At 42.6% G+C, this 26,571-nt stretch overlaps 1 protein-coding gene and 1 non-coding gene across 2 annotated transcripts; one reads left to right on the top strand and one right to left on the bottom strand.

The window, feature by feature from the left end:
- Positions 1–1,510: 1,510 nt before the first annotated feature.
- On the bottom strand, positions 1,511–26,156 carry ANKRD22 (ankyrin repeat domain 22). Its single transcript, XM_032430383.1, has 6 exons — positions 25,852–26,156; positions 10,312–10,503; positions 6,831–6,938; positions 4,601–4,678; positions 2,383–2,481; positions 1,511–2,104 (listed from the first exon to the last, which is right to left on the bottom strand). Exons 1-6 carry the CDS (start codon positions 25,870–25,872, stop codon positions 2,027–2,029), a joined length of 576 nt encoding a protein of 191 aa, XP_032286274.1. The 5' UTR covers positions 25,873–26,156; the 3' UTR covers positions 1,511–2,026.
- Positions 7,047–7,119, top strand: TRNAK-UUU. Its single transcript has one exon. It is a non-coding gene; the product is annotated as a tRNA-Lys (tRNA).
- Positions 26,157–26,571: the final 415 nt, after the last annotated feature.

The following is a 26,571-nucleotide window of genomic DNA, read 5'->3' as shown; positions in this document are numbered from 1 at the left end:
GGAGCACGTCTGTGTTTCAGTACCTAGTGCCAAGTCCAAGTTCATATGAGAGTTTACTGCCTGAGGCTACCAATATCTGGCCCCGTTTTCCCCCTTCAAAAATTAAAAACTGGGAAGAAAGCTTTAGAAAGTCATGAGCATAATGACACAAACTGTCATGTGTTCTATCCTTTGATCTTGACAAGTACCCAGACTCATCCACAAATCTGGATTTATTTCTTTAGAAAAATGTTCAATGTTCACACAGTTTCAAAGATGACAGTTATAAATTACGTGAGTGAGAGTGTAATTTTGCAAACCAGATTGAAGGTATACTGGTGCGTGAAGTTCACTTGTTTATTCAATCCCCCAGAGTCACCTGCTAACTTCATTCAATGCAAATCTGTCTTAAATACTTTAAGAGACACTTAAAGGCTTCAGAATCTATATCTACACCCTACTACTTCCCTCACAAAACATGTACCTTAAGGCTCTGTACATAGTTCAATAAATACTCCTGGATTGGATTTTCATTAAACCCTTATTCTGTTCAAGGATGGTAAATCATTCTTTCTTAGACTGTTTATTTGTTACCACATATAGTGTGGCTCAGTCCATGTCTGAAGATATTAATGACTCAGTCTTGCTTTGCAAAATTCAATCATCTTTAAATGTGTTTATTTCTTTTCTGTCTCACTGACAAAGGACTTGAGAAATATTATTTTGATATTCTCTCTCTCCTCTAGAAGTATAATCCAGATACCATCACATCCTATTGCTCTATTTCTTGTAAAGAAATCCTTAGTCTAGATGGACTCTGAAAAACAAACTGAGGGTTCTAGAGGGGAGGGGAGTGGGGGGATGGGTTAGCCTGGTGATGGGTATTGAGGAGGGCACGTTCTGCATGGAGCACTGGGTGTTATGCACAAACAATGAATCATGGAACACTATATCTAAAACTAATGATGTAATGTATGGGGATTAACATAACAATAAAAAAATAAAAAAAAACTAATGATGTAATGTATGGTGATTAACATAACATAAAAAAAAGAAATCCTTTGTCTAATAATTAACAATACTATTTTAAATTTTACCAAAGAATATAAACAGAATGAACAACCTTAGTAGCTACCTTGCATTCACAAGAGAATCAGAAAGATATTTTTGAACAAACATCTTGATTGTTTCATAATTTTGTTCAAAATCAAAAGCAAAATGTTTAGAGGTATGCTGATTAAATTGGCTCTCTGGAGGGATGTGTGGGTGGCTCAGTAGGTTAAGCGTCTGCTTTTGGCTCAGGTCATGATCTCAGGGTCTTGGGATTGAGTCCTGCATCGGGCTCCTTGCTCAGCGGGGAATCTGCTTCTCCCTCTTCCTCTGCCCCTCCCCCTGGCTGTGCTCTCTCTCTCTCTCTCTCTCAAAAGATTTTAAAAAAAAGAAATTGGCTCTCTGGAAAGAAAAAGAAAAAGCTCTGACTTGTAGCATTTGCCAATTACTGTGGCATAAATACTCCCTCCCCTGACAACTGATGGATGATTTTATTGATGTTGTTTCACCAAGTAAATATTTACATATGAAGCTCACCTCCCATCCCCCTAACATATCAGTCTATACAAATACGGATACTTTGAATCTTCCTCTTACTACTCAAAAAGGACGGAGAGAAAGAGTTGTCTTCTGGGCATGATATCCACAGGACAGCCTCTTGGTAAGAGCCACACAGCTGAGAAAACCGAACCAGGTAACTCTGATCCTCTTCTTCGGAAGAGACTGAGTTTGAAACGTCACCTTTTTTTGGACCAAAATGGAGGCTCCAAGAGCTTTAGTGTTTCTCCTAGAAGTATCGTGACCATGGTGAACTCCACTGGGCAAAAGAAAATTCTAAATACAAAGCTCTTCCAAAATGTTAACTATGGAAACCACCATTATGGTTACCAAAAAAATCATAGCATCCAGGTTCAACGGTCCACAGACCAATTGTCCAAAATGGAGATAGAATCCAGTCCTTTAACTTTTTCTACTTCTCCATGCAAGGCCACAAAGATTATGATGCTTTCCTTAGCATGAATTCAATCTGGGAAAACTTTAATCTCCGCGCAATATCCAGGGAACTCTCACCACGCTGAGGAGAAAAAGAAACTAGAGTTATTTATCTCCGATACAGTCCAACGTCAAAGCTAAAGGTCTAGCGAAGAGTCCAGACTGACTGACTCACAGGCTTGGTAAGGGCTTTAAATGTCATTCGGCTCCAACAGTAATAGGATAACTTCATTGCTTAATGAGGACAATTAGTTTTGCTGTTAACAACATCAGAGGCAATTAATTCACTTCAATACAAAGTCGAAATGAGAAGATGATGCTGCTGGAAGAGACTTCAGACAATGGTCCACAGATGCTTACCTTGTTCTTGATCATGGGGTCAGCACGAGCTTCCAGCAGCAGAGGAATAAGGGTCTGGTTTTTCATTTGGCAAGCGTAATGTAGCGCGGTGCAGCCATCCTGAAACAGAGGACCGACACTGCGGCTCGTCAGTGGGCTCCACCAACCCTAGCAGGTGTCGTGTCACATCTCACAGCCTACAACTAAGCAAACCAGTCTGCAAACCATCTATGCACAACTACATTTCTCGTACTTAACACACCTTTCCCACCTCAACGTGCATATAATTCATGTCCTATAAGCAATTAAGATCTTCCTCTCTCATTTTCTGTTCCCAGCTTAAACAACGCTACTGCCGAATTATCTCAGGGATTCTTGGTAGGATTCCATATGTCTGGGCGATGACCCCTTGATCATCTTGCTGTCTTTTCTCCTAACGGGTCCCCTCATGGGCCTTTTTGCAAATATCATCCTCTGTGGTTGTTGATTAAAGTCCCCACAAGCTGAAGAAGGCGGCTGTGCTCATACTGTCCTAGCACAGTGAGAGGATCAGCACAGCTCTATGGAGAAGCCGCCCATACAGGTTTCCTGGAGCTTGTATTCTGTGTTCTAAAATAGTGGATCTGCTCTGTTGGTACCAATTTAAAACACTAACTCCAAGTGATAAGAAATGTACAGCTAGGATGTTTGTACCCCCCAATTTTGCTTTTCAAAGTGCAGCCAAGCAACCGTGGCTTTGGTATGTGGACAAAATATCAGACCTTATTAACTCTTCTGAGATCATAGCGAATAATGTTGCGATCACTCATTTTTATTAAGTGGTGAGATGGTAAGTGGAAGATCTGGCACTGAATGCTCCCATGTGAAATAAAGAGTCTAATTCCCTAAAAATACAATGCACCGCACCACTTAAAGGTGGAAAAACGATCTGAATGTTCCGTTTTAGAAAAATGGCGGGGAAGGTGTGTCTGCGTGCATATAGGGGCACACGAGTGTGCCTTTTGAATTTAAATGAGAAGACCAAGAAAAATCTTCAACAAATCTTTTACCTAATCTTTAATAACATCTTACTTAATACATTTCAAAGTTATCTACAGAAATGGTGGAGCACAGTAGTCATCTACTCCAATTAATCCAAAAATCCTATTTTAAATAAAAGGAAAAACATGCATTTCATAAACTTATTCTCTTGTGTTCTCCCCACACACACATACACACATGCACACACAGGCACATGGAGCTACCTCCATCTAAACATACAATACCAATATAACCAAAACTAAGATGATGTAAATAATGAATAGAAACAGCGATGGGCACATTTTCTCCAACACAAAACAAAACGGTAACACACACGCACGCACACAGATACACACAACATAAAATGAATTAGGGGCCACAAAGAAAATATTGGTTCTTTTCGACTCAAATTTCAACTTGCCTACTTTTTCAATACAGAATTGGGAAGTCAAAATTTCATCCAATCAATAGAAGCAAATAAAAGTTCGTACAAATAAACATTTGATCCATTTATGATCATTTAAGCGAGGAAGAGGCGTGCAGGGGCGAAAGGTGAAAACAAAACCTGATATTTAGAAACAGGAAGAAGTTAGGGGCTGCCGCTCGGCGGTCACTGCCCTCAGCACCACCTGGGCTCTGTGACCTTGATCCTTACCGATCTAGTTTACAGATGGGGCCTCTCTTACAGGTGGGCTGGGAGCTCGGCTGCAGCGGCTGGTACTTGCTGAGCTTACTAAGCGCCAGGCACACAGCCTTGCAAGATGGGTGCTATCAACGTCCTCACTTTACAGGTGAGAAAACCGAGAGTCCAGTAAGTTTATGCCTGGCCACAACACACACAGACAAAAAGTGACAAGCCTAGACTGACATGTAGGCATTCGGCCTCCAGCGTCTTAACTACGGAGGATGGAAATTTCTTAGCAGAGCCTTCATTTCTCATAGCTTCTCACCAAAGGGGGAGCGGTTCTTTTAAAAAAAATGTCCTCTCGCCAATAAAGATTTTATTCCCGTGACTTTAGTGGCAGCATCTAAACCACTTCAAGGTTGCCTGACTAGCAGTGAAAACGAAAAGAAAGAAAGACAATGGAATATAAAGAAAGCAAAGGAAAATGTAGAAGTGTCTAGGAAAATAAAGCAAGTAACTTTGTAGGTGACAAAGACATTGCCTGCAAAAACCATTTTGAATAGTCTTTCAAAATGACTACACACACGAACTTACACAGTCTTTGGCATTCACATCGACCCCAGCATTGAGCAACGTTCGGACAAGAGCCTCATTCTGCTTGGTCTTTGACACCTGTTACAAACAGCAAGTACAGAAGAGGTTCATTGACGAAATTTTTCTCCATCTTATGCCTAGACTACTCTACTCAACAGGATTTATTTTAACCCCAACATGTCTATACGTCTATGCACCTTTCTTAAAATTTCCCCCACCTCCCCGCCCCCTCCAATATCAGTCAGGTAAAGCCTGGGTTCTCAGAGTGCCGTCCTGGGATAGCAGGATCAGCACCCGGGAAATTGGAAATGTAAATTCGGGGGCCCCATGTTAGACCTCCCTTCTTTGCCTGGTAAATCCATCTTTAATATCCCAGCCCAAGCCCCTCTTCCTCCAGGAGGCTTTCCCTGACCTACCCGGCTGGGTGAAATCTCTCTCTTCTGGGAGAAGATCACCTCCCTGTATCACTTACTTTGTAGTAATTTTACATGCGTTCTGTGGTTATTTCATTAATGACCCATTCTTCACTACTCTCTAACTCTCTCGAGGACAAGGACTACACCTGTTTGCTTCCCCACTGCATCCCTCCCACCCAGCAGTGTGTGCACGGAGTGGGTCCACAGTAAGTATGTGCTGAATGAACGAACAAAGGAACGAAATGAACGAGACTCCTCAGACATCCACGTTTCCTGCCCAGTCCCGTGAGATTCTGACCACAGGACAGTTTGAACATCCCCCCAACATCCCATTGCTTTAGGGAGCACAGCTCTCGAAGGGAAGAGATGGGCAAGTCCTGAAGGTCATCCCTTTTGCCTTGCAGGAAGCCCCACCCACTTTCCTTCTTTCTTTGTAATTCCCTCCCGCCTCAACGTGGAAACTGCCTGTCTCCTCCTACCTTTCTCTGAAGTAACACAGTCCTTTCTGGTCCCTTCCTCTAAAATGTTCTCTTACGCCTTGTGCATCACAAATGTGCAGTTTCCGGCCCCATGAATAAGTAGGATAAATTGCGCAATCAGAGGCGGTTATTCATTACCATCAGTGTTTTTGCCAAAGCCTCCAGCTTTTAAACCTCCGACGGTCTTAGAAAGCAAGGTTGTGTGTCAACAAATTCTGAACGAGTCTTGCTCATCACCCTTGTGATCGTTTTGGAAATGAATGGTAGGTCCCTCGCCCGCCCCGAAACTACAAATACACCAAAGCTCTGTACTAAATACGCAATTAATTTTCAAGAACTTTTCCAGGATAGAAGCAGATTATGTGTTTATCAGGGACTTATGTTTTCTTTTTCCCATAAATCCAAGCATCAAAATCGGCACGATCATATTTAATTAGAGTTCCACAAGTTCTGTGACATTTAAATACCCAAGGAGGTAATTACACTTCCAACTGGCAGACTCTGTTCTGAAGCCTCTGGTAGCAAAAGTAACTAACATGCATGGTCTATTAGCTACAGAGGGAAAGGAGCTTGGTCATTTAATTGGATTAAGTGACACATCTGCTGAGTCATCTCTCAACGATGGAACCGGACTCCAGGGAACAAGGTGGGAAAAAGGGAATGAGTCAGTGCAAAGCTATCACTCAATTTGAAAAAACAAAAATAACCATCTCAAGCTTCATCTTCTACTCATAAAATGAATGCATTCCTACACCAACTATATCTTTTGTTATTCAACTCTGTCAAGGTAAAATGTTGGCTTTAAATTCTCTATAAAGATGTTCCGTGTTTCTCAACTTCTGGCTGCAAATCTCTTGGGATCTGCTTTTTAACATACAACAAGGGCAGGTCCAAAAAAACCAGAAACTCAAAGATGTGTACAAAGACACAAGCTCTTTTGACCAAAAAGGAGAAAAGACGTGGCAGGGGAATTTTTTTTTTAATATTTGGGATTTTCTGCTTTCTTTGGATGATTCTTAATCAAGATTAACTGATTTTTCTAAAAAACATCGCACAGATGATTTTACCGCGGATTAACCTAGTTGGCTACCTTTCTTCTCACTTTCCTGCAATCCCAGCATTAAATAGATGTTGGACATGTCATTTTTTTTTTTTTAGAAATAATTATTTTCTCTTATTCTTTTTTTTTTTTTTTATGTTATGTTAGTCACAGAATAAGAACCAGGGGCTTATTTTGTTACTGTTTCTCCACATCTGACTGGCCCAGCAAAACTTGATGAGTCATGCTGTTGATCTCCTCCCCGTTTACCCTTTGATCACACTGGTGTTACTCACCATGAGGAAATACCCAATAAGCAGAACGGGCATTAAGAGGATAATGAGTAGGTAATCAAAGAAGGTAAATTTTTTCTTCACAGCGTAATGCAAGCAGTTTCTCTCTTTCTGAAAATTAAGAAAACAAAATAGAGAAAATAAAGAAATTTTTTATTAATATTTATTTCAAATTTCATATTTTCAGATTGCCATATCAGAAAGTTTCGTTTGTGGGGCGCCTGGCTGGCTCAGTCGGTAGAGCATGCGACTTTTGATCTCAGGGTTGTGAGTTCAAGCCCCATGTTGGGCAGCAGAGCTTACTTTAAAAAAAAAACAAAAAAACTACATTATTTTTAAAAAAAAGGTTGGTTTGTGCTTTTTATTTTTATGGTACCCATGGCAACTCTTTCTGTGGAGTGTGTCTGATTAATAAGGCCACTTCTCCATTGATGGGAATGTCAAACACAGTATAATCTGAAGATTCTCAGGGCGCCTGGGTGGCTCAGTCAGTTAGCAACCAACTCTTGGTTTCGCCTCAGGTCATGATCTCAGGGTTGTGGGATCGAGCCCCACGTGGGCTCCGCGGGAAGTCTGCTTGAGATTCTCTCTCTCTCTCTCTCTCTCATTCTGCCCCTCCCCCTCTCACGCACAGCCTCTCTCGAAAATCTATAAATAAATATTTTTTTAAAAATAAGGTGGATTCTCACACGCATGTTAGTTTTTTGGGGAAAAAATACATTGAGATAGAAACATAGGACTGAATTCAGTGTGAAAAGCTATCATTATCCCTGACACATCTCTGGTATACAATTATTCATTTTATGGTTTGTTTCTGGGAAAATCTTAACCACGTGGCATATCTTCCCTGTTCGTACATGCATACATACAGTGCTGGAAGAATAGAAATAAGTCAATTTAATTCTTCAAATATGTGACTATTTATCAGGTGACAGACTTAAGCTTCTAGGGGCTGTGGGGGGATGTAAAGCCTCATGGCCTCATAATCAAACAGAGGTAGACAGAAACAAACACAATAAATATAATGCAGACCAGGCCATGATGATTGGAATACCAACCAAATCAATGGGAAAAGAGAGAAAGCCAGAGAAAAAAGAGAGATTAATTTCAACTTGGGGGAGGCACAGTTCTTAAATAAGAATAATTTTTGTTTTTTTAATATCAAGGTAATATGCTCTCTGTAAAAATTTTGTAAACTAAACAAGGATATAATGACAGAATTTAAAATCACCCATTATCATAGCCCAGAAATAATTGTTGACATTTTGGCTGTAGTGTCTTCCAGTCTTTTAAAATGCATTATGTGGGGGCGCCTGGGTGGCTCAGTCGGTTAAGCGTCTGCCTTTGGCTCAGGCCATGATCCCAGGGTCCTAGATCGAGCCCCACATCGGGATCCCTGCTCAGTGGGGAGCCTGCTTCTTCCTCTCCCTCTGCTGCTCCCCCTGCTTGTGCTCTCTCTCTCTCTCTCTGTCAAATAAATAAAATATTAAAATAAAATAAAATAAAATGCATTATGTGGAATTTTAAAATGTGGGATCATACTGCACATGCAAAATCATATCTGCTTTTTTTCAACTCACATTTAGAATTCGTGCATTTTCCATGCCATTTAAAACTTTTAAACATATGACTATAATAGCTGCATGTCTTTCTATTGAACGGAGCTATTCTAATTTATTTAACCAAACCCTATCTGTTGGACTTTCCAAGATTTTAACTTTTTATTTTTATAAATTATGCTGCTTGGACATCCTCATTCATAAAGCTTTGTCAACATTTCCAAATTCATCCTTAGCAAAAGTTTCTAAAAGTATAATTGCTGATGTGAAAGGTATGAATGCTTTTCACATTGTATTGTTAAATTGTGCTCTGGTAATGATTTAAACTTCCTTCATGATCAACACTTGGTTTCCTTTTTTAATCCTGGTCAATTTGACAAGCCAAAAAAAAAAAAGGTATATTTATGTTTTAATTTAATTTGCTTTCCATAGAATTGATGTTCTCTATTAAGCATGTGCATATGAATTGCCAGCAGAACTGTGTGTTTTATTTTAAGGCCTTTGTTTATTTAGTACTTCTGAAAATAAGTCCTAAACATAGATTTAAGAAATGAGAAGACACTGGTTAAATTATTACTGTGCCAAGATTAACATTGGGGGAAAATTAAGAAGATTAAACATTTAAAAACCATTAAAAATATTTTAAAAACAGAAAATGTAAGCCCAACCCTTCTTGTGATAATATCTCTATTTTTCTAACGTATCCGTCAAGTCCTTTCCAAGATGTTCATGATTACCAGAGGATCCCGGCAGGCTGGCTCAGGTTCTGTCCCTTCTCGGGCTGATCCCTGTGTTGACCAACATCTCCTGCCCGCAGCTTCCGAATAAGTGCGTCTCCCGACAGAGGTCGTGAACCCACAGACATCTGTCTTTGTCACTCGCACTCACCGCAAGCACACACACCTGGTTCCTCAGCTCTGAGCTAGGGACAGTGTGTCACACTCCACTAAGCTGCATATCTGTGACATTCAGTGCAGGCCTGACTTGTTTTTAAACCCAACCAAGCAAAAAAAAAAAAAAAAAAAAACAGTAACTACAAACAAGAAGGTCCAGGAGCAATCCATTTTCTGATAATACGTTACTGCTCCAAATGAGCTGGTCTTGAACCAGAAGGGGCAAGGGGGGCCCTGTAGGCTGCTTTTCCTCACTGAATGTATGTGAGTGGGAACAGGGCACTCATAATTATTACAAGTAATGACTTTTTATATTTACTCAGTGTACTTTAAATGTTGCTTGTTGCTATGATGCAGACACATTCAGAATGTTGGAAGTTGTTCTGAAAGGATGCTCACGGCAATACACACGTATTCTGCTCTTCCTTGATTCTGAAGATCCCATCAGCTAACACTGCATCTTAAATACAATCTTTATGCCTTTCTGTGTGGCTTCAAGGAACCTCTGGTTCATGAGCTTGTTTGTCCTTAAATGTCTCACTAGCATTCTTCAACCCAAAAGCAAACTGTAGGATCTTCTGGAGAACATTGACCCAGGAGGCAAAAACCTAATGACATAACACCAGCAGGTCAATATTTTTTTCCAGGAAATCTTTCCCATTACTTCTGTGATAGTGAGGAGGAGGAGCCAAAGAGGGAAGCGGGAAGGCAGGGAACAGCATGGGGAGGAGGAGGAAAAGAAAGGAAGAAGCTCTCACTAGTCAAATGAGTGAACAATGACCTTTCTTTTCAGAAGTACGGGGACATAATTTACCACAAAATATGCCTGCTGACTGAACTGTGATTTATTTGGCTTTTTAGCCTAATAGAATAGTATGTGTCTGTCCCTCTAAAGTAAGGCAAAAAAAAAAAAAAAAAAGTTGGTATCAGGAGCTACGAGCAACAAGAGGACGGCATTCACTACTTCATTGCTGTGAAGAGAAAGGGTAACCATGGTCAATGACCCTCCCCACTCATGTGTCATGTCCTCACCTGGTTTTTGAGGTTCACATCAGCATTTCTTTTTAAAAGGAAGGAAACGATTCTTAGGTGTCCTCGCCTACAAGCACAGATCAGGGGAGTGTCTCCATTCAAGCCATCTCGAACGTTGATATAGGCTCTGTCTTCTCTCACCCACCGCCACACTTGACCCAAGTCATTCTGGTAGGCTGCTTGGCAGACAGGCTGAGACGGGAAACACAAAAGCAGATTTTGCAATACAGGTATAATGGAACCCCCATAAGAGAAAAATCCTCACCCCGTCACTTAAAGCTCAAGTGTTTCCAGATTGCAATAGATTGCTTTGTAGGTGAGATCTTTGGTCTCCATCATGCCTAGGCTTAAATCCAAGCTTAAATCCATGAGGAAGCTCTTGGGATTTCCTAGATTGCCTGGCATACAGATGTGTCCACCGAATGAGGGAAAACATGGAAACAATATTGCAGACTCAGGTCAGGGAGGAAACTCTCTGGCGTGCGGGTGGATAGAAAGGCAGGATTTCACTGAAGACAAAATAGGCATATGGGAGGGATTTAGGGTCACCCTAGGTGATGACACAATGATGTATGGCCCCCTGTACTCAAGGAACCCGGTGCAGTGGAAAAGACCTATTTTAGACAAATAACATATAAATAACAAATGACTTAATTAACTGGATTCGACGCTTTTTATTTCAAAAGTGTTCAAAGGAGCTTTTGCAAAGCATAATGGGAGCTTACCAGTAAGACCGAAGCCAACCTGCCCACTCTGCCCCTCCTTCTGGACCTCTCTTCTGTTTTCAATACCTCATGTTCTGGTCCTTCCATCTGAGCCCCTGCCCTCACTGCTCCCTCCGCACAAATCCTTTTTTCCCCTCTCTGCCCAGCTGGATGCCTGCTGACCCGTCTGTCCTTCGTGCCATCGCTGAATTTTTACTTTATCAAGTCTTTCCTGATGTTGGCACTGCTTGGCCGCAACTAGATAACTCTCATTCTTTTCTTAATGGTTTATAATCACGTGTCGCAGGCATGGGGAGAGGTTGCACAAGTGAGGGGAGGCGTCCAAGTTCAGGTTGCCAGAGCCCTGCGGACAGAGGCTGCATCATTCCACTCATCACTGGAATCGATTCGAGTCATATCCCCAGTACTAACACAGCCCTGGCATATGTTAGGGAGATACTGAATATTCTCAGACTGATTTTAATTAGAGACTTAAAAAAAAAAGGCACTTAGAATAATACCGGGCACAGAGATGGGGCTCAATTTATGGAAAATTATTGTTCCTGCTTATTCAGTCATTCTTTAATTTGGTAACAAAGTCAGACCTCTCCTGGGCGCCAGCCGCAGTTGCCGGGGGACAGGGAGGAGGATAAAATGCATTACTCTTCACCCCGTGAAATATATTTACCAGTTGGGAATATAGTGCATGCACGCACACACACACACACACACAAGCTCACCAATAGGAATACAAAGTTAAAGAAGCACAGATTCCGGTTAATAAGCACCAGCTGAGGCAGACCTGAGTGACAAAGCTGGGGTGGTACATTTACTAATCAATTCATGTTCTAACATTGCCAGATACCACATCCAGTGAGCTTTTGAAAGGTGCTTTTAGAGGGGCGCCTGGGTGGCTCAGTTGGTTAAGCAACTGCCTTCGGCTCAGGTCATGATCCTGGAGTCCCTGGATCGAGTCCTGCATCGGGCTCCCTGCTCGGCAGGGAGTCTGCTTCTCCCTCTGACCCTCCCTCCCTCTCATGTGCTCTCTCTCATTCTCTCTCTCTCAAATAAATAAATAAAAATCTTAAAAAAAAAAAAAAAAAAAGAAAGGTGCTTTTAAGCCCAAGGCCCAACTCATGAAAGAAAATCCTAACGGAAAGTCAGCTCAGTAGCAGATAAGAGGTGAGCTTCTGTACCCCAAAAGGAAATGAGCACGATACAGGGGTCCGAAATGCAGTAGAAATGCACAATTACACAGATCACTTTTCTACTACCCTGAAGTCATCCCTTGACTAGACCTTGTCACCAGTTGGGCTCAGCCGCGTCCCCGGGTTTTCTGTCTGGCCGACACAGAAGTGACCCGAGCAGTTCAAAGGACGTGTATCTGCTACCAGCAAACTGGCTTGTCGTCGTGGTTCTGCTACTATTTCCCTGGTGACCTGGAACAAATCTCTTCCCTTCATATGTCTCCGTGTCCTCAGTCACAAAACAAAGGAATAAAGTAAAAATTGTTCTATGTTGTCACACCCTATGACTGTCCCACCCTGGACCTCAAGTGTCTCTCCAACCAATGCATCTTCCACATCAACTATAAGGTCAAGACGTAGTCCTTTCTTTTTTTTTTTTTTTTTTAAGATTTTATTTATTTTAGAGAAAGAGTGTGAGCAGGAAGAGAGGCAAAGGGGGAGGGAGAGGGAGAGAATCTCAAGCAGACTCCATGCTGAGCACAGAGCTCAGCGCGGGGCTCAATCCCACGACCCTGAGATCACGACCTGAGCCAAAATCAAGAGTCGGACACTTGACCAACTGAGCCACCCAGGTGCCCCAGAGGAGTAGTCCTTTTTAAGCACAAATACTGCTCAAAAACTTTCATCGAGTCGCCCTTATCTTAGTAGGGATGCCCTGTCTTTTAAATTTAAATAACAAATAAAACGGAGCTAAATACAACAGGCAATGTTAAGTCACCAACTCTTAATTTTGCCAACTGAATACATGAGAAGCAAAATCAACATTTTGTAAAATAAAAGATACTTTAACATAAATGTACGTGCAAAACAGAACTATTTTAACAAAATATATAAGGATACAATCACAGGAGGGAAAAAAGCCATCCTTTATATTAGATAGATTTAGCTGTATGGAAAAACCTATTTCACTGTCTTTCTTTTTTAATTTCATTGTAAATCAGGGAAAATTTGCCACTAATTACTGCTAGTCATTTGTAGGTCTAGCATTTGGGAACTGATAGTCCACCACACAGAGCTACATAATTACACAATTGTGAATTGAAAATGGGTAGCTATAGAGTTAATTTTGCTTGTCTAAACATTTTAAATTACAACATGAAAAATACTGGAATATTTCATGTCGTCGTCGGGCTTTCCAGCTTCTCTTAAAAAGTTAAAAGCTTTAAAAAAAGTTAAGAGCTTTGACAACACTGGTGACGCTGGGCCCACATTCCCAGAGGACACCAAATAAGCCCCCTCTGCTTGGGCTCCTCAAAAATCTTTTCAGAGAGTCCGCTGAAAGGAGGAAGGGGGAAAGTAGACAGTTTGCCTTCAAGAGACACCGGGTGCCTCTGAGTGCTTTCTTAGTCCCACTCGAGTGATTGTACTTAACATATTAACCCGATTTATCTAATCTTTCCTAATCTTCCTATACCCAGGCACAGAGTTCCTGTGTGTGCAAAGTAGTGTCCCCCTGGTTCAATTAGACACACAAGTGGTGGGTCCCAGGAGTTGAGTGAACCCCAGAAAAGGTTCTATGCTGTTGAGAACTCCCAGTGTCCACCAGGAGGCAGCTCAGGGTCACAAAAGCACTGACAAAGGCAGAAGGAAAGCCAACAGAAAGCTGGGGCCCAGAAAGAGGAAGAGGCTGTCCACTGGGGTTGAGGGAAGAGTTATTATGAATTCTGCTGACCTCTGAAGCTTCTGGGACTTGGGGGAACTCTCAGTGAAGAGGAAACCAGTGGAGAACCTGGGAAATTGTCATGATGATTCTATCCCTTAGTACTCTTCTGTCCATCCTCATGGTCAAAGTACCAGTTCAGATCTTTGTCATTCTCATCAGGACTGTTGCAGAACTAGCAGGTGACTGGTCTTGCTTCTCTCTGTCTTGCCCTTCCAGCCCCAAGGCCACCCGTCAAAAGCAGCAGCTTCGTGTCACTTCCCTACTGAAAACTTTGGTCACTTGGTGACCAATTGAGTTAGGATGCTCTCTTTGAGCTGACACAGGATTCTTCAGATCTCACGAATCCTGTCTTTCCAACTTCAACTCTTACCACTGCCTTATCTGTACCCTTGATCTAAGTAAACAAAGGCATTGGGGCGCCTGAGTGGCTCAGTTAAACTTCCAACTCTTGGTTTTGGCTCAGGTCATGATCTCAGGGTTGTGGGATCAGGCCCCGTGTCGGACATCATGCTGAGCACGGAGTCTGCTTGAGATTCTCTCCCTCTCCCTCTGCCCTTCCCCCTACTTGTGCATGTGCTCTCTCGTGCTCTCTCTCTAAAGTAATTACATAAAATCTTTAAGTAAATAAAGGCACGAGTATTACTAACAACTATCTCCCCTGCTAGACTGAAAGCTACATGAGGGTGGGTATTGTGTCTGTACTCGTCCGTTGTATCCCCAGCATCCCACATACGCCTGACACATAGTAGGCATTCAGTGTTTATTTGGTGAGTAGATGTATGAATAAATTATAATATGAGGTAACTTTTATTGAGCGCCTCGGTTAGTTCATTTAACCTTCACACAACCCTCTAAGCTAAATAGTATTATTACACCCATTTTGTATCAGTGAAACTGAGGGAGGTTGTCTTTCTAACCTATAGTCAGCTCATAAGTGGCAGGGCCAGGAATGAAACCCAGGGGAGTGACTGTAGCACGCACACACCCTGGTTCTCGTTACTGCAGGCAGTTTGCAAAACAGCCTTCACAATGTCTTTTGGCTATAGGTCTTTGCATTTGAGGTCATGTCTGGTTCCACCTACACCCCAGTCAAGCTACAGTCTACACGCTCAGGACACTGGTCAGTCCTCGTCTGCCCTGGGCCGTTTCCTGCTTCTATGTTCAGATTCTTCTCCAAGCTGACCTAGCTGTAGCGATATCTGGCAAGACGTAAAGAAGTAGTGGTCGGGGAGGTTGCAGGAGAAACCGGAAAAAGATACGGCCCAGGTGCAAGGAAGGAAGAATTTCGAGAAGGAAGATGGACTTAGGGAGTGGGGTGTAAGGGGAGGTTCTGGATCTGACTCTGAAGGACCAACAATGCTCATAGAGCAATGGGCAGAAGGCAGACCACAGGGCCCTGAGCACAGGGTCTATGAGGAATCAGGCGACGTGACCGGAGAGGAATTGTGGCAGGTTGGGCTGTGAAAGCCAAGCGGGAGCGAGCGGTGCACAGAGGGAAGCAGCAGGGTCCAGCCCAAGTCCTGCACAGCGGCAGGCAAAGTGCTGGTGTCAAGGGGTCGTAAACCCATGCTCAGGAAGCAAACCCTCTGGGCTCCAATCTCGACCCCACCACATAAGAGTCGTGTTATTAGGACAACTTACTTAACCTCTCTGTGCTTAGTTCCCTTCTACATTTAATAATCACAACTTCTTGGGGCGCCTGGGTGATTCAGTTGGTTGAGCATCTGACTCTTGATTTCGGCTCAGGTCATGACCTCAGGGTCGTGAGATCGAGCCCCAAGTCGGGCTCCAAGCTGGGTGTAGAGTCTGCTTCAGATTCTCTCTCTCCCTCTGCACAACCCCCCTCATGCTCTCTCTCTCTCAAAAAAAAATTTTTTTTTAATTAAAAAAAATCACATCTTCTTTATCAGGTCACAGAATTGCGACTGCACAGAAAAAGCACTGAGCTCAGATCAGACCCATAAGAATAAACCCTCAATTAAGGTCAGCTTCTCTTACCATTATTAAAAAACACGAGGAGCCAGGGAAGATGGGCAGAGGTGATTGTGAAAGAGAATGAAGAGCTGGTGAGATACAGAATAACAGTGGAAACATTGACCGTCCCAAACCGGATGACAATCCCGGCTCTGAGCAAAGCAAAAGAGGAAAAGCAGGTGGTTGGGATACAAAGAACTTCACACTGGCTAAAATGTTTGCCCAAAAGTCTGTGGTTTGATCTTCAGGCTTTATGCCAATATGGATCTATCATCAATAGAGACAGGCATATACAGATGAACTCAAGAAGCCACCATTACATTTAAATCGACAAACTGGTTAATAACTAAGGAGACAGGATTGAGACAAGGAAGGAAGAGGCTCTGGAACATGGTGGGGACAATTCGGGGCAGCGATCATGAAAAGTGCTGCAGGACATGAACACAAATAGGACATTGCTTGAAGCCTCCGGTTGTAGAAACCCAGGAGGAAGCTTCGGTGGGCTGAGGCGACAAGAAAGGCTCATGGTTTTCCTCAACCAAGGAAGGGTGGAGAAGGTGAGGGGGGCAAAGAACAAAGGTTAGGAAACAGGTCTGACCGCAGGGGATTGGGAGGAGCAGCTCATCTTGGGATTCAGACCGAATGGACAGCTCACGGACAACAGGTGGAGCTGGACGGATGTGGAAATGGAGAGAGACAAGCAGACAGCAACACAAAGGAGGACTAGAAGCAGAGTCAGCGCATGTGATCTCATGGGAAATGGGACCAGTTATGGAGTTAGAGAGGAGGCAGAGGTGCCAAATCCTAAATGTTGCTGACTGAATGTGGTCCCGATGAGAGTTCATGGACCATCACGTTGGGTGGCTGATTTGGAGCAGAGGCAGAGAGAGGTCCAGAAAGGAGAGGAAAGGCTTGTGATGTTGAGGTCATTGTGGATGAGCCCGGGGAACAGAAAGAAAGGGGACATTGTGCTCAGGAATCAAGGAAGGTAGAAGTGGGTCTTAGAGGACAGTGGGCAGAAGTGGGAAAATGGAGAAAGGGACACAAGCAAAGACTTCAAGCCACGGTCATAAAACAACACTGGAGGGGCGCCTGGGTGGCTCAGTCGGTGAAGCATCGAGTCCCACATGGGGCTTCCTGCTCAGTAGGGAACGTGCTTCACCCTCTCCCTCTGCCTACAACTCCCCCGGCTCGTGCTTTCTCTCTCACACTCTCTCTTTCTCAAATAGATAAATAAAATCTTTTTTAAAAATGTAAAAAAGTAAATAAATAAAACAACAACGGTGAACAAGAAAGAAGTAGATGGAAGTAGAGACCACCATGAGAATTCAGTGGGGACACAGGGGAAGGTGGCGGGGAGGAGATTGAAGAGAAGGAATATTTACCAAAAGTGTGCGTGTGCGAGTCCACATCGACTAACTTGTGGAGGGCGCCCCCTAGAGTTGTGCTCTGTGCAGCCTGAAAGACTAAGGCACAGGGTGAACAGAGCACACTGATAAACCAACCTTTCTCTCCAATTTCATCTGTTCCTCTCATCTGTGCTCACAACACTCCAGCGAATTCAGGAGCATGCTGCGTTCATTTCTGTCTTCTGTCTTTGCACCTGCGTGGGAGCTGTATGGTTCCCTCAAAGCCCAGTTCATGGCTCACGTCCATGAAACCTCCTTGATCCATCCTACCCACAACAAGGACCACACAGTTCCTCATGCTGCTCGCTGGCCTTTTTCCTGTGCATTAAGTCTGGTCTCCCTAACCAGATTGTTGCCTTAATGTGAGAACCAGCTCAGTGTTTCAGCTCAGTGGTTCTCAAGTCTAACTAAGCATCTCTTTTATAGTACAGGCTCAGATCCCACTACTAGCCACCGAATTAGAACCTTGGGAGGAGGGTATAGCGAGTAAGGTGCGAGCGTTAGTGTTATTTAAATGTTCCCTGGCTGTGTCTGAGGCACAGAGAGGGTTGGGAATCACTGCAAAGGTAAAAGGAAGGAGGCCCCATAATAAAAGTAAAGCCAAAATGAAACACTGCAACCCTTACAGTAATAAAAGGTGAGGAGCATCAGAAACTCTGGAAACTTGGAACATCAGGGACAACTCTTTGTGCCTTTTAGGCTTCCTGTGTGCCTGGCTTTAAAAATACCCCCAAACTTGGTGCTAGAACCCCACCCCTGTCCCACTGTGTGTCTCACTTTCCCAGAGCCTAAAATTTAAGAAGTGTCTCTCAGTAATGTGACACGTTCAGCATGTGGATATCAACTAAAATATTCAGTAGATATTACTTAACATGATCATGTTTGGGGCACAGCTGGTTAAGCGTCTGCCTTCAGCTCGGGTCATGATCTCAGGGTCCTGGGATTGAGTCCCTATGGGGCACCCTGTCCAGCAGGGAGTCTGCTTCTCCCTCTCCCTCTGCCCCTCCCCTTGCCTGTGCTCTCTCGCTCTCTCTCAAATAAATAAATAAAATATTAAAAAAAAGAAATATCTGAGCTGCTTGCACCATTACAGATGTCTCTAAGAGCCAGATGTTCCCTGAACCCCACTTTCAATGTGGTTTCCCCTAAAGAGTAATGGAACTTCTTCCCAGTCTACAGAAAGATCGTGTGGAACTCCGCCTGAGCTTCAGAGGGCTTGGTAGGTTGCTCATTAACTATCCGATGATGAAGCTCCATCCCTATAAAATGTTTCCTAACGACTTCTGAGAAGGATTTGTGCTTTCTGAAGCAAAATGATTCAGGTAATTCTGGTGCATTCATGAAAAGTCTTCTCAGAAAACAAAAGAAGATATGTTCTTCTCCTTCAGATTAAGCAATCCTAGGGAACAATATCAAAGGTTTCATTTTATTTGTACAATTAATCTCAGGCCATTCTTTCTGATGACTCATTTTGTCACAGTGGATTTGGAAATTTCTTGGTAAATTCTTTCCTCCAGGTCAATAAAAAGGCACAGGTTTTTTTTTTTTTTTTTTTTTCAAAGGTTGCCTTAGGCCCATTTAGCCTTTATGGAACATGAAGGAAGGTCCCAGAAGTGGCTGGATTGTGAGGAATAGTAGCAATGAGGATACATGGAGGCAGGGCACACAGTTATCTGTTTTGTGTTCTTTCTCCTACAAGGTCTGCTTGAGACTATGTTGTCTTCACTGCTGGGAGGCCAGAGGAGCCCAGTGCTGGACTTCAGACCCTAGAAGCTCTGAGGTCAGTGATGACGACCAGGAGAGAGCAAGAAAGCTTTTCCCCATGAGGAGGAGAAAGGGTGGGCTCCAGCTGCCAGGATGGAGCAGATCAGAAGCCCAGATATCTCCCTACCACCTCAGACCACCAAGCAGGTGAGTGCAGAGCCCGGAGGAAGCAGGAACATCACCCGCACAGCCTCCTGGGCACCCGGACCTTCTGTCAAACAACGGCTACCCAAGGGTGAGGAGGACAAAGCTAGAATTACTGGAGCATGGGTGATACTAAGAAGCAGAACAACCTTTAGCCAGATTTATGAGTCTCTAAACTCTGTACAGACAGTGAACCTTGTTGCCTGGACCTGCACGGGGTGCTGTCACCACCACACCTGCGTGCACCACTCCGTCCATCATTCCAGTGGGCTCAGCCGTCCATACTTCCAATTCTCCACACATCCGTCCCTCTGCCTGGGACTCTCTCCCCCAGCTTCCCAAGACTGGTGCTTATTCCTCAGAGCTCAGCTCCAGTGTCACTACCTAAGAGGAGTCCTTCAGGTCAAAGAGCATATGTGCACCCCTCCCCTTAATGCTTCCTCAATGTCACTTTTCATTATTTATACTTATTTTTACATGTGTATATTCATTTTATTTATTTATTTGAGAGAGAGCAAGCTAGAGAGAGAGAGAGAGAGCACTAGCAGGGGGAGGGGCAGAGGGAGAAGCAGACTCCCCGCTGAGCAGGGAGCCCGATGCAGGACTCGGGGACTCCATCCCAGGACCCCAAGATCATAACAAACACTCAACCGATTGAACCACCCAGCCTCCCCCGTGTATATTCCTTTTTTAAACTGGTAGCTCCAAGAGGTCAGGGTCCACTTTTACTTACTTATCACTATCTACCAGGCACTAGCATGTGTCTGGAATGCAGTGTGTGATCAACAAATATTGTGGATTCGATAAATGGATGAATGAATGAATGAATGAAGAAATATTAACAAATTTTTGGCCCTGGTTTCTGTTCCTGCATTCAAGTTATCATTTCCTTTTAGAAATGTGACTTAGTACAGTATCGTTTGTAAAAATACTTCTATAAGGAAGAATTAAGAAAGCAGTTAGAGTAGTGCTTTTTTTTTTTTTTTTTAATACACAGTGCCAATACTAAGGGTTCAACACACAAAGTAGAGAGAGCTGGTAAGATTATGAAGGAGGCACTTTATTTCCATGGTCTCTACCTTTCCTTTTCTCATATCACGGAATGACACGACGCTAAACCTGACCTCACCCTGCTTTCGTTTTATAGATATAAAGTCCCACAGAGTTCCCAATGCAGTCAGTACTGAATTCTACATTTTCTTGACTTTCAGTCCAATGGCTTCCCATTGCCCACATCTCTCTGTCTCCCTGGGTTCTCCCCCTCGACTCAACCAGCTCTGCCCAAAAGCCCTGTTTGACCTCCATTGCTCTCTGTGGACATTATTCTTCAATACAATCTTTCTCCTCTTTTGTGCCTTTTTCTATAGTAACATCTGCCTCGCTGACAAAAAGACCCATGCCCAAAAGATGAATGTTAACGGAGGTGGTGGTGGTGGCGTGGCGTGTGTGTGTGCCTCTGTTCACAGATCACCTTATCATTAGACCTTCCCAGGTTTGAGGGATACCTCATTCTGAAATGATTTTCAAGATATTTCTTTTGGGGCCTTTTACCCCAGCTGATAGAGTCAAGAGTCTACAGAAGATTCTACAGGTCCCTTAAGCATGAATTCTTGACCTCTTTTGAGTTGAGTTCTTACACATCTTCCTTCTTTCTAATTTTTGTAGTACTTTGCAGTACTAGCAGTAAGTAGAGTGGTTAAGACCAACTCATTCATGGAGTATGGTGTCCCTATTGAGAAAACAAGTAGACAAAGAACTCTGTGTGTTCATCAGTGGGTGTAAGCATTATTTCCTTGAGTAGACAAACACAAGTCTCCTCTTGCAGCCTCCGGTCTCTAGCCAGGAAGTACTTTTAGCTGCATTACTGTAGGCAAGTTACTTAAACTCTCTGCTTCATTTTTTCATTTGTAATAATAATAATATTATTATTATTAAGATAATAATAGTGATTCTCTTATATGGTTGCTCTAAGTATTAAATCAGTTAATGCACATGAAGTGCTTAGAACATGACCACATATATAACAAGCCCTAATTAAATGTTTGCTGTGATTGTAAATAGTGTGAACAAATATGTTTGATAAGGGCTTAAATGAGTCAGGCCTGTTTAAGAGCCCAGCTCCCCTAGCAGGGGTTGATTATTCCAATCTAGGTCCTGTCACTGACCTCTAAGCACATCCTCTGTGGCAGATGTTAGAACCGACATGGGAATGCTTCCTTATTCTCCCTTCTTTCTTAAAAATATATCAGAAACATCCTAAATATCCACTGATGGATGAATGGATAAAGGTGTGGCATATACATACCATGGACTATTACTCAGCCATAAAAAAGAATGAAACCTTGTCATTTGCAGCATGGATGGACCTTGAGGGCATTATGATAACTGAAATAAGTCAGACACAGACAGATGAATACCATATGATCTCACTCATATGTTGAATCTAAACAACATCAACAGTAGCAAAATAAAAACCACAAAAGCAAAAAATCCAGTGCATGAGAATAGATTAGCAGTTGCCTAGGGTAGGGTAGGGGAGGTGAAATGTGCTAAATTGGTTAAAGGAGTCAAAAGGTACAAATTTCCAGTTATAAAAAATATATTTGCAGAATATACACCCCAAAATATACCTCTGGCATAATAATTATTTTGAGCTGAAGTCAACTGAGAAGAAGCAGATACAAGGAAAGCTCTCCACCTTCCTCCTATTTAGCTAAAAGCATGACATAAATTTATGGAAGGGCTTCCCCTCCCCTCTCTGCCAGGAAGGACAAAAGTCACCTTGTCAGCCCAGAGAAGTCACCAAAGGAATCGACATAATAAAATTGACTACATAGCCTTTGTCTTCCATTAGCTCCACCGTATATTTGTCTTCCACGGTTTGCCACCCTAGAAACTCAAAGTGCTTCTCCTGTGTCCGGTCACTTCTCTGAAAACGTGCGGTCCTTTTGTTGAGATGCTGTAAGAGCCCAAGTTCTAATCACCCCTGTGAATCACTCATCGCTGGGTGCTCCCAAGCATATGCAAGATGCCCATGCTAATAAACTTCTGTATCTTTTTCTTTTGTTAATATTTCAGTTATCAGTCAGATTTGCAGGGCCCCAGCCAATCAACCCAAGAGGAGTAGGGGAACAAAGAATTTTTCTAAGGAAAAAATGACAAGCCTACATCCCCAATGTAGAAGAGCTCCCCACACTCAAAGTGGGAAGTTGAACTTTACTAAACATTTTTTAAAAAAATAGATGCCTGATGAAGAGTACACTTATCATGATGAGCACTGAATAATGTAGAGAAGTGTTGAGTCACTATATTGTATACCTGAAGCTAATATAACACTGTATGTTAACTATACTGGAATTAAAAATTTTTTAAAAGGTACTGTGAGGCAGTCTAGTCCCAAGGAATGGGGCAGGTCTGGCTGGCTCTTGCCCTGTTCTTAATTTAGTGGTTCCCATTCTTTATACCTGGGCAACGCAGAGCCATTGGCAGAATTGGCAGAGGGCAGAAGAGAGCCTTGTATATACATCACAGATGAGTAGGTTATGTTTATGTATTTGAGGGATTACTCCAGAGCATCTCAACTTCTTTAAAATTAGAGATGGGAGAACCTCACAGAAGATCCACCCCAGACCTTCTGCATCAGGACACCAGAGAGTAAGACTAAGCTTTTTTTTTTTTTTTCCATTCACAAGTAACTCCCACACGTAACTACAATTGCAGCTAAGCTTTCTTCTGATCTAAAAGGGCCCACTTCTCTTCAGCACTTACATCCATTGCTCAAGCCAGATTATTCCAGTCCTGGGCATGTAATAACACAGTGTTAGTTTACATATCAAGAAGGTGGTATCTGGGGATACTGAGTATCTTCAAGAACTTGGGCAGAATTGGTGCAGCTCTAGAATCCACTGCCCTGGGCATCATCACTCTGTCAACTGAAAATGCCAAGTGTCTAAATCCAGCACACAAGCCCCAGTCCTTGCAGCAGGGCTCAGTGAGAGCACACTCATACCAGCTGAGTATCTCCCGGGATCAGCTGCTGGGGAGTAACGAGACAGCAGAATAAACAGAGGCATTCCGCAAACAGCATCCTCGACACAGCTGACAATGAGGAAGATTCAACACTTACTCCTGATACAAACCTGCCACCCAAGCTAGTCTTACCAATGACTTTACTATCCTCAGTGATGGCTACTTTTACCTTAAGAAAAAAAAAAAAAACAAGTTGATATCAAGGGGGAATTCTGCAAGTTGAGAAACTATTTGCCAAAATGGTGGTCAACTATCTTCTTTCTGGAAATGGCGGACTTCCCAGGGGCTCCTGTGTTTCACGCGGCTAACATTAGGGTTAGTGGACAAGTGTGCACAATCAGATGGAAGGGCTTAGAATCCACTTCCACTTGTGATATGGAGTGGTCTGGCCAAAGCATCTATTTCAACACTACCTTAGGCTACCTTTGGTTCAATATTAATTATGAGCTTTGAATAATGACCTCTGAGCTTCTAGGTATGCTAGGGCTTTTTAGGGGTGTGTGTATGCATGTGGATTTGCATGTGTGTGGTTGTTGAATTTGTCTTTAAATATCATAGTAAATTCCAAGTCACTTTGTCCTCCATATGTTTGAAAAGTGAAACATTGATTCCACTTCTGGGGATATTCTCATTGATGCTGAAGGGGTTCAGAGTTAAGTCTCCCAAAAAATATGCCACTTTGGCATGTGAACTCTTTTGGACTAGAGGCAATCAAGATCCAGCAGTCTCAAGAGAAACTTTTCCCTTCCCTGAACTATGGAGTAGAAGTTAAATTAGGGGTCTCTCCCAGAATGAGAGTTTTTACCAGAGATAAATTTTATCTGAGTGGCCCTTTGTAGGGCAGGGCGCACATCTCATTGTCAAACATCTGCTCTTCTCTTTGCCTGTGGATTGGCCTCCTCTCCATTGAATCCTGGACTCCTATCCCATGTCTTAGCTCAGGATGGCATATTACCTTTCTGTCTTTGAACTCTCATATACATAGGGTTCCCCTATGTAATACAAAATTAAATTTGATTTTCTCCTGTTAATCTGTCTCAGGTCAATGTAGTTCTTAGACAAGCCAGAAGAAATTTTGAAGAGTAGAGGAAAATTTTCTTTTCCCCAACAATACTTAAAAACAATTCAACATATCTTATCTCACCTTGACTCAACTCAACTACTTGCCAAATCAACACCCAATCAACAAACAATTGCACTGCGCAGGCAGAGACTTTTTTTTTTTTTAACGTAATTATTCTCAGGACCTAGATTGCAACCTGGCTACTCAAAGTGTGGTCCGTGGACCAACAACATAAGCATCAAGGAACGGAAGTGCAAAATCTTCAGGCCCACCCAGACCTACAGAACAAAAATCTGCAGTTGAACAAGAGCATAGGTGATCTGTACTCACATTAAAATTTGAAAAGCCCTCAGCTTAGAGTAGTGTTTCTCTCCCATGGGGGGTAAACTGATCACCTATGGGAGAATTACCTAGGATGCTCCCCTAAAAGCTAAGTTTGCCAACCTTACCACAGACTGAGTGAAATGGACTATCTGGGCTGGGGGCTCTCGACATTGCATTAAACAAGTTCCTGTTTTTTAGATTCCTCTAACTCCAGCAATCTAAAGTTTGAGAAACCCCAGAGTAGTAGCATTTTAGAATATTGCATGTATTGTCAGTTTCATATATAGGATCTCTTCACCAAACTAGAGTCACTGAGCAAGACATACCTGCAATTTTAAACTAATCAAAGACTACACTGACTATAGAAAGACACACACACACACACACGCACACGCACAGGACAGGCATTAGAAATAATTGCAAATGCAGAGAAACTGCCTTTAATATGAGGAGAAGAACCACCCAAGGAGATTCTGTTGAGCATTTGTAATGAAATGCAGAATAACTGGTTGTGTTAGAGAGGAAAGGGATAAATTGTGAATAATAACATCATTACACCTCTTATACTCTTGTGTATACATTACTTGTACTTCTTTGAAACAGTATTACAAATATATTTGATTCTAATAAGTTACTTTCAATACAGGGGAAACATTTTTTGTATTTATCAGATGTGAAAAGAAAAAACTCAAAGCATCAAAAATATAGTCTGCATTTATCCTTCTTCTATATAGGGATGATCTCTATTTATAATTGCTGATAGTGAATTTCTTTTCAAATGCCAAGCTGAAAGGTGTTGCTCTGTCTGTGTGGTTCCATAAAGGAGCCAGTCTACTTTTGTATGTTTAGAAAATCCAGTTGGGTACAATTTTCACTTTTCCTCTGGAAGTTTGACATCAGAAAACATGACTCCATTAATTCCATTTTCATAAGTTCCTGCAAGATCCAAATTACCCCCACAAACATCTGGATATTGTGACATATTTATCGTATTGCTCCCTACTTAGATGTAGGTAGAGTTTTAGAATTGCAAAATAATTTGCCTTAAAATATTAAATGTATCAAAAAGATTAATACACAGCACTTTGTTTTGGCTTAACACTCTCACAGAAAGCTAAACAAGGAAAGGACACATTTTAACAGGAAAAGGAAATTACATTTGAAAAGCAAGAACAATTTTCAACACCTTTGGAATCTTACTTCCAGAAAGGTCACATACCTCAGAGTATAGGATCCCCATGCTGGTCCTTCACAGATTTGCGTCACCCTTACCGCTTCTTGAATCTTCTGGAAGTATTTCTGATGAACATAAAATCCTTCCCAGCCAAGAGAAAAGTCCCTGAAGCTGAGGCCGGTGGCACGTCCTTTCTTCCCACACCTGTGGAATGCTCTTCCAATAACACAGGCAGCAACACACCTTCTAAAGAACCCAGCCCAACGAAACATAGGCATTGGCTTACAGCGTAATGACCCAAGTGTGCATCATTTAATATTACAACCCTGAGGAACCGGTTTCTGAGTCACATTTGCTCTGCGAGTAGTGACATGTGGAGAGAAGGGGGCAAAGTCAAGGGGAAAGGGAAGTTCTCAGCCTCTCAGGAAGGACTCAGGGTTCAAAATAGGGCATTGTATATAAGACATTTCCTAATTGAAATCTGGTCTTCAGTGGCTATTGAGAAAGGCTAGGGTTGAGCAAACTCACTTGTTAGAACCACGGATATCTGCCACGGGCTTGACTTCCAGGAAAGATAATCCTCAAGGGGCCCCTGAGCAGCTCAGTCGGTTAAGTATCTGACTTTTGATTATGGCTCAGGGCATGATCTCAGGATCCTGAGATCGAGCCCACCGTCAGGCTCCACACTCAGCATGGAGTCTGCTCAAGATCCTCTCCCTCTGTCTCCCCACCCTGCTCAAAAAAAACAAAAAAATGAGAAAAAAA

This window comes from Phoca vitulina, unplaced genomic scaffold (assembly GCF_004348235.1).
Source record: "Phoca vitulina isolate PV1807 unplaced genomic scaffold, GSC_HSeal_1.0 scaffold43, whole genome shotgun sequence".
Taxonomy (NCBI): domain Eukaryota; kingdom Metazoa; phylum Chordata; class Mammalia; order Carnivora; family Phocidae; genus Phoca; species Phoca vitulina.
This window is presented reverse-complemented; position numbering and strand designations above follow the sequence as displayed.

Excerpts from the sequence above, each read along its gene's own strand:
- ANKRD22 (XM_032430383.1), bottom strand. The coding sequence starts at position 25,872 with ATGGGGATCCTATACTCTGAG. Across the intron at positions 10,504-25,851 it reads TGGGGATCCTATACTCTGAG|CCTGTCTGCCAAGCAGCCTA; the intron begins GTATGTGACCTT and ends TTCCCGTCTCAG. Across the intron at positions 2,482-4,600 it reads ATGTGAATGCCAAAGACTGT|GATGGCTGCACCGCGCTACA; the intron begins GTAAGTTCGTGT and ends CCTCTGTTTCAG.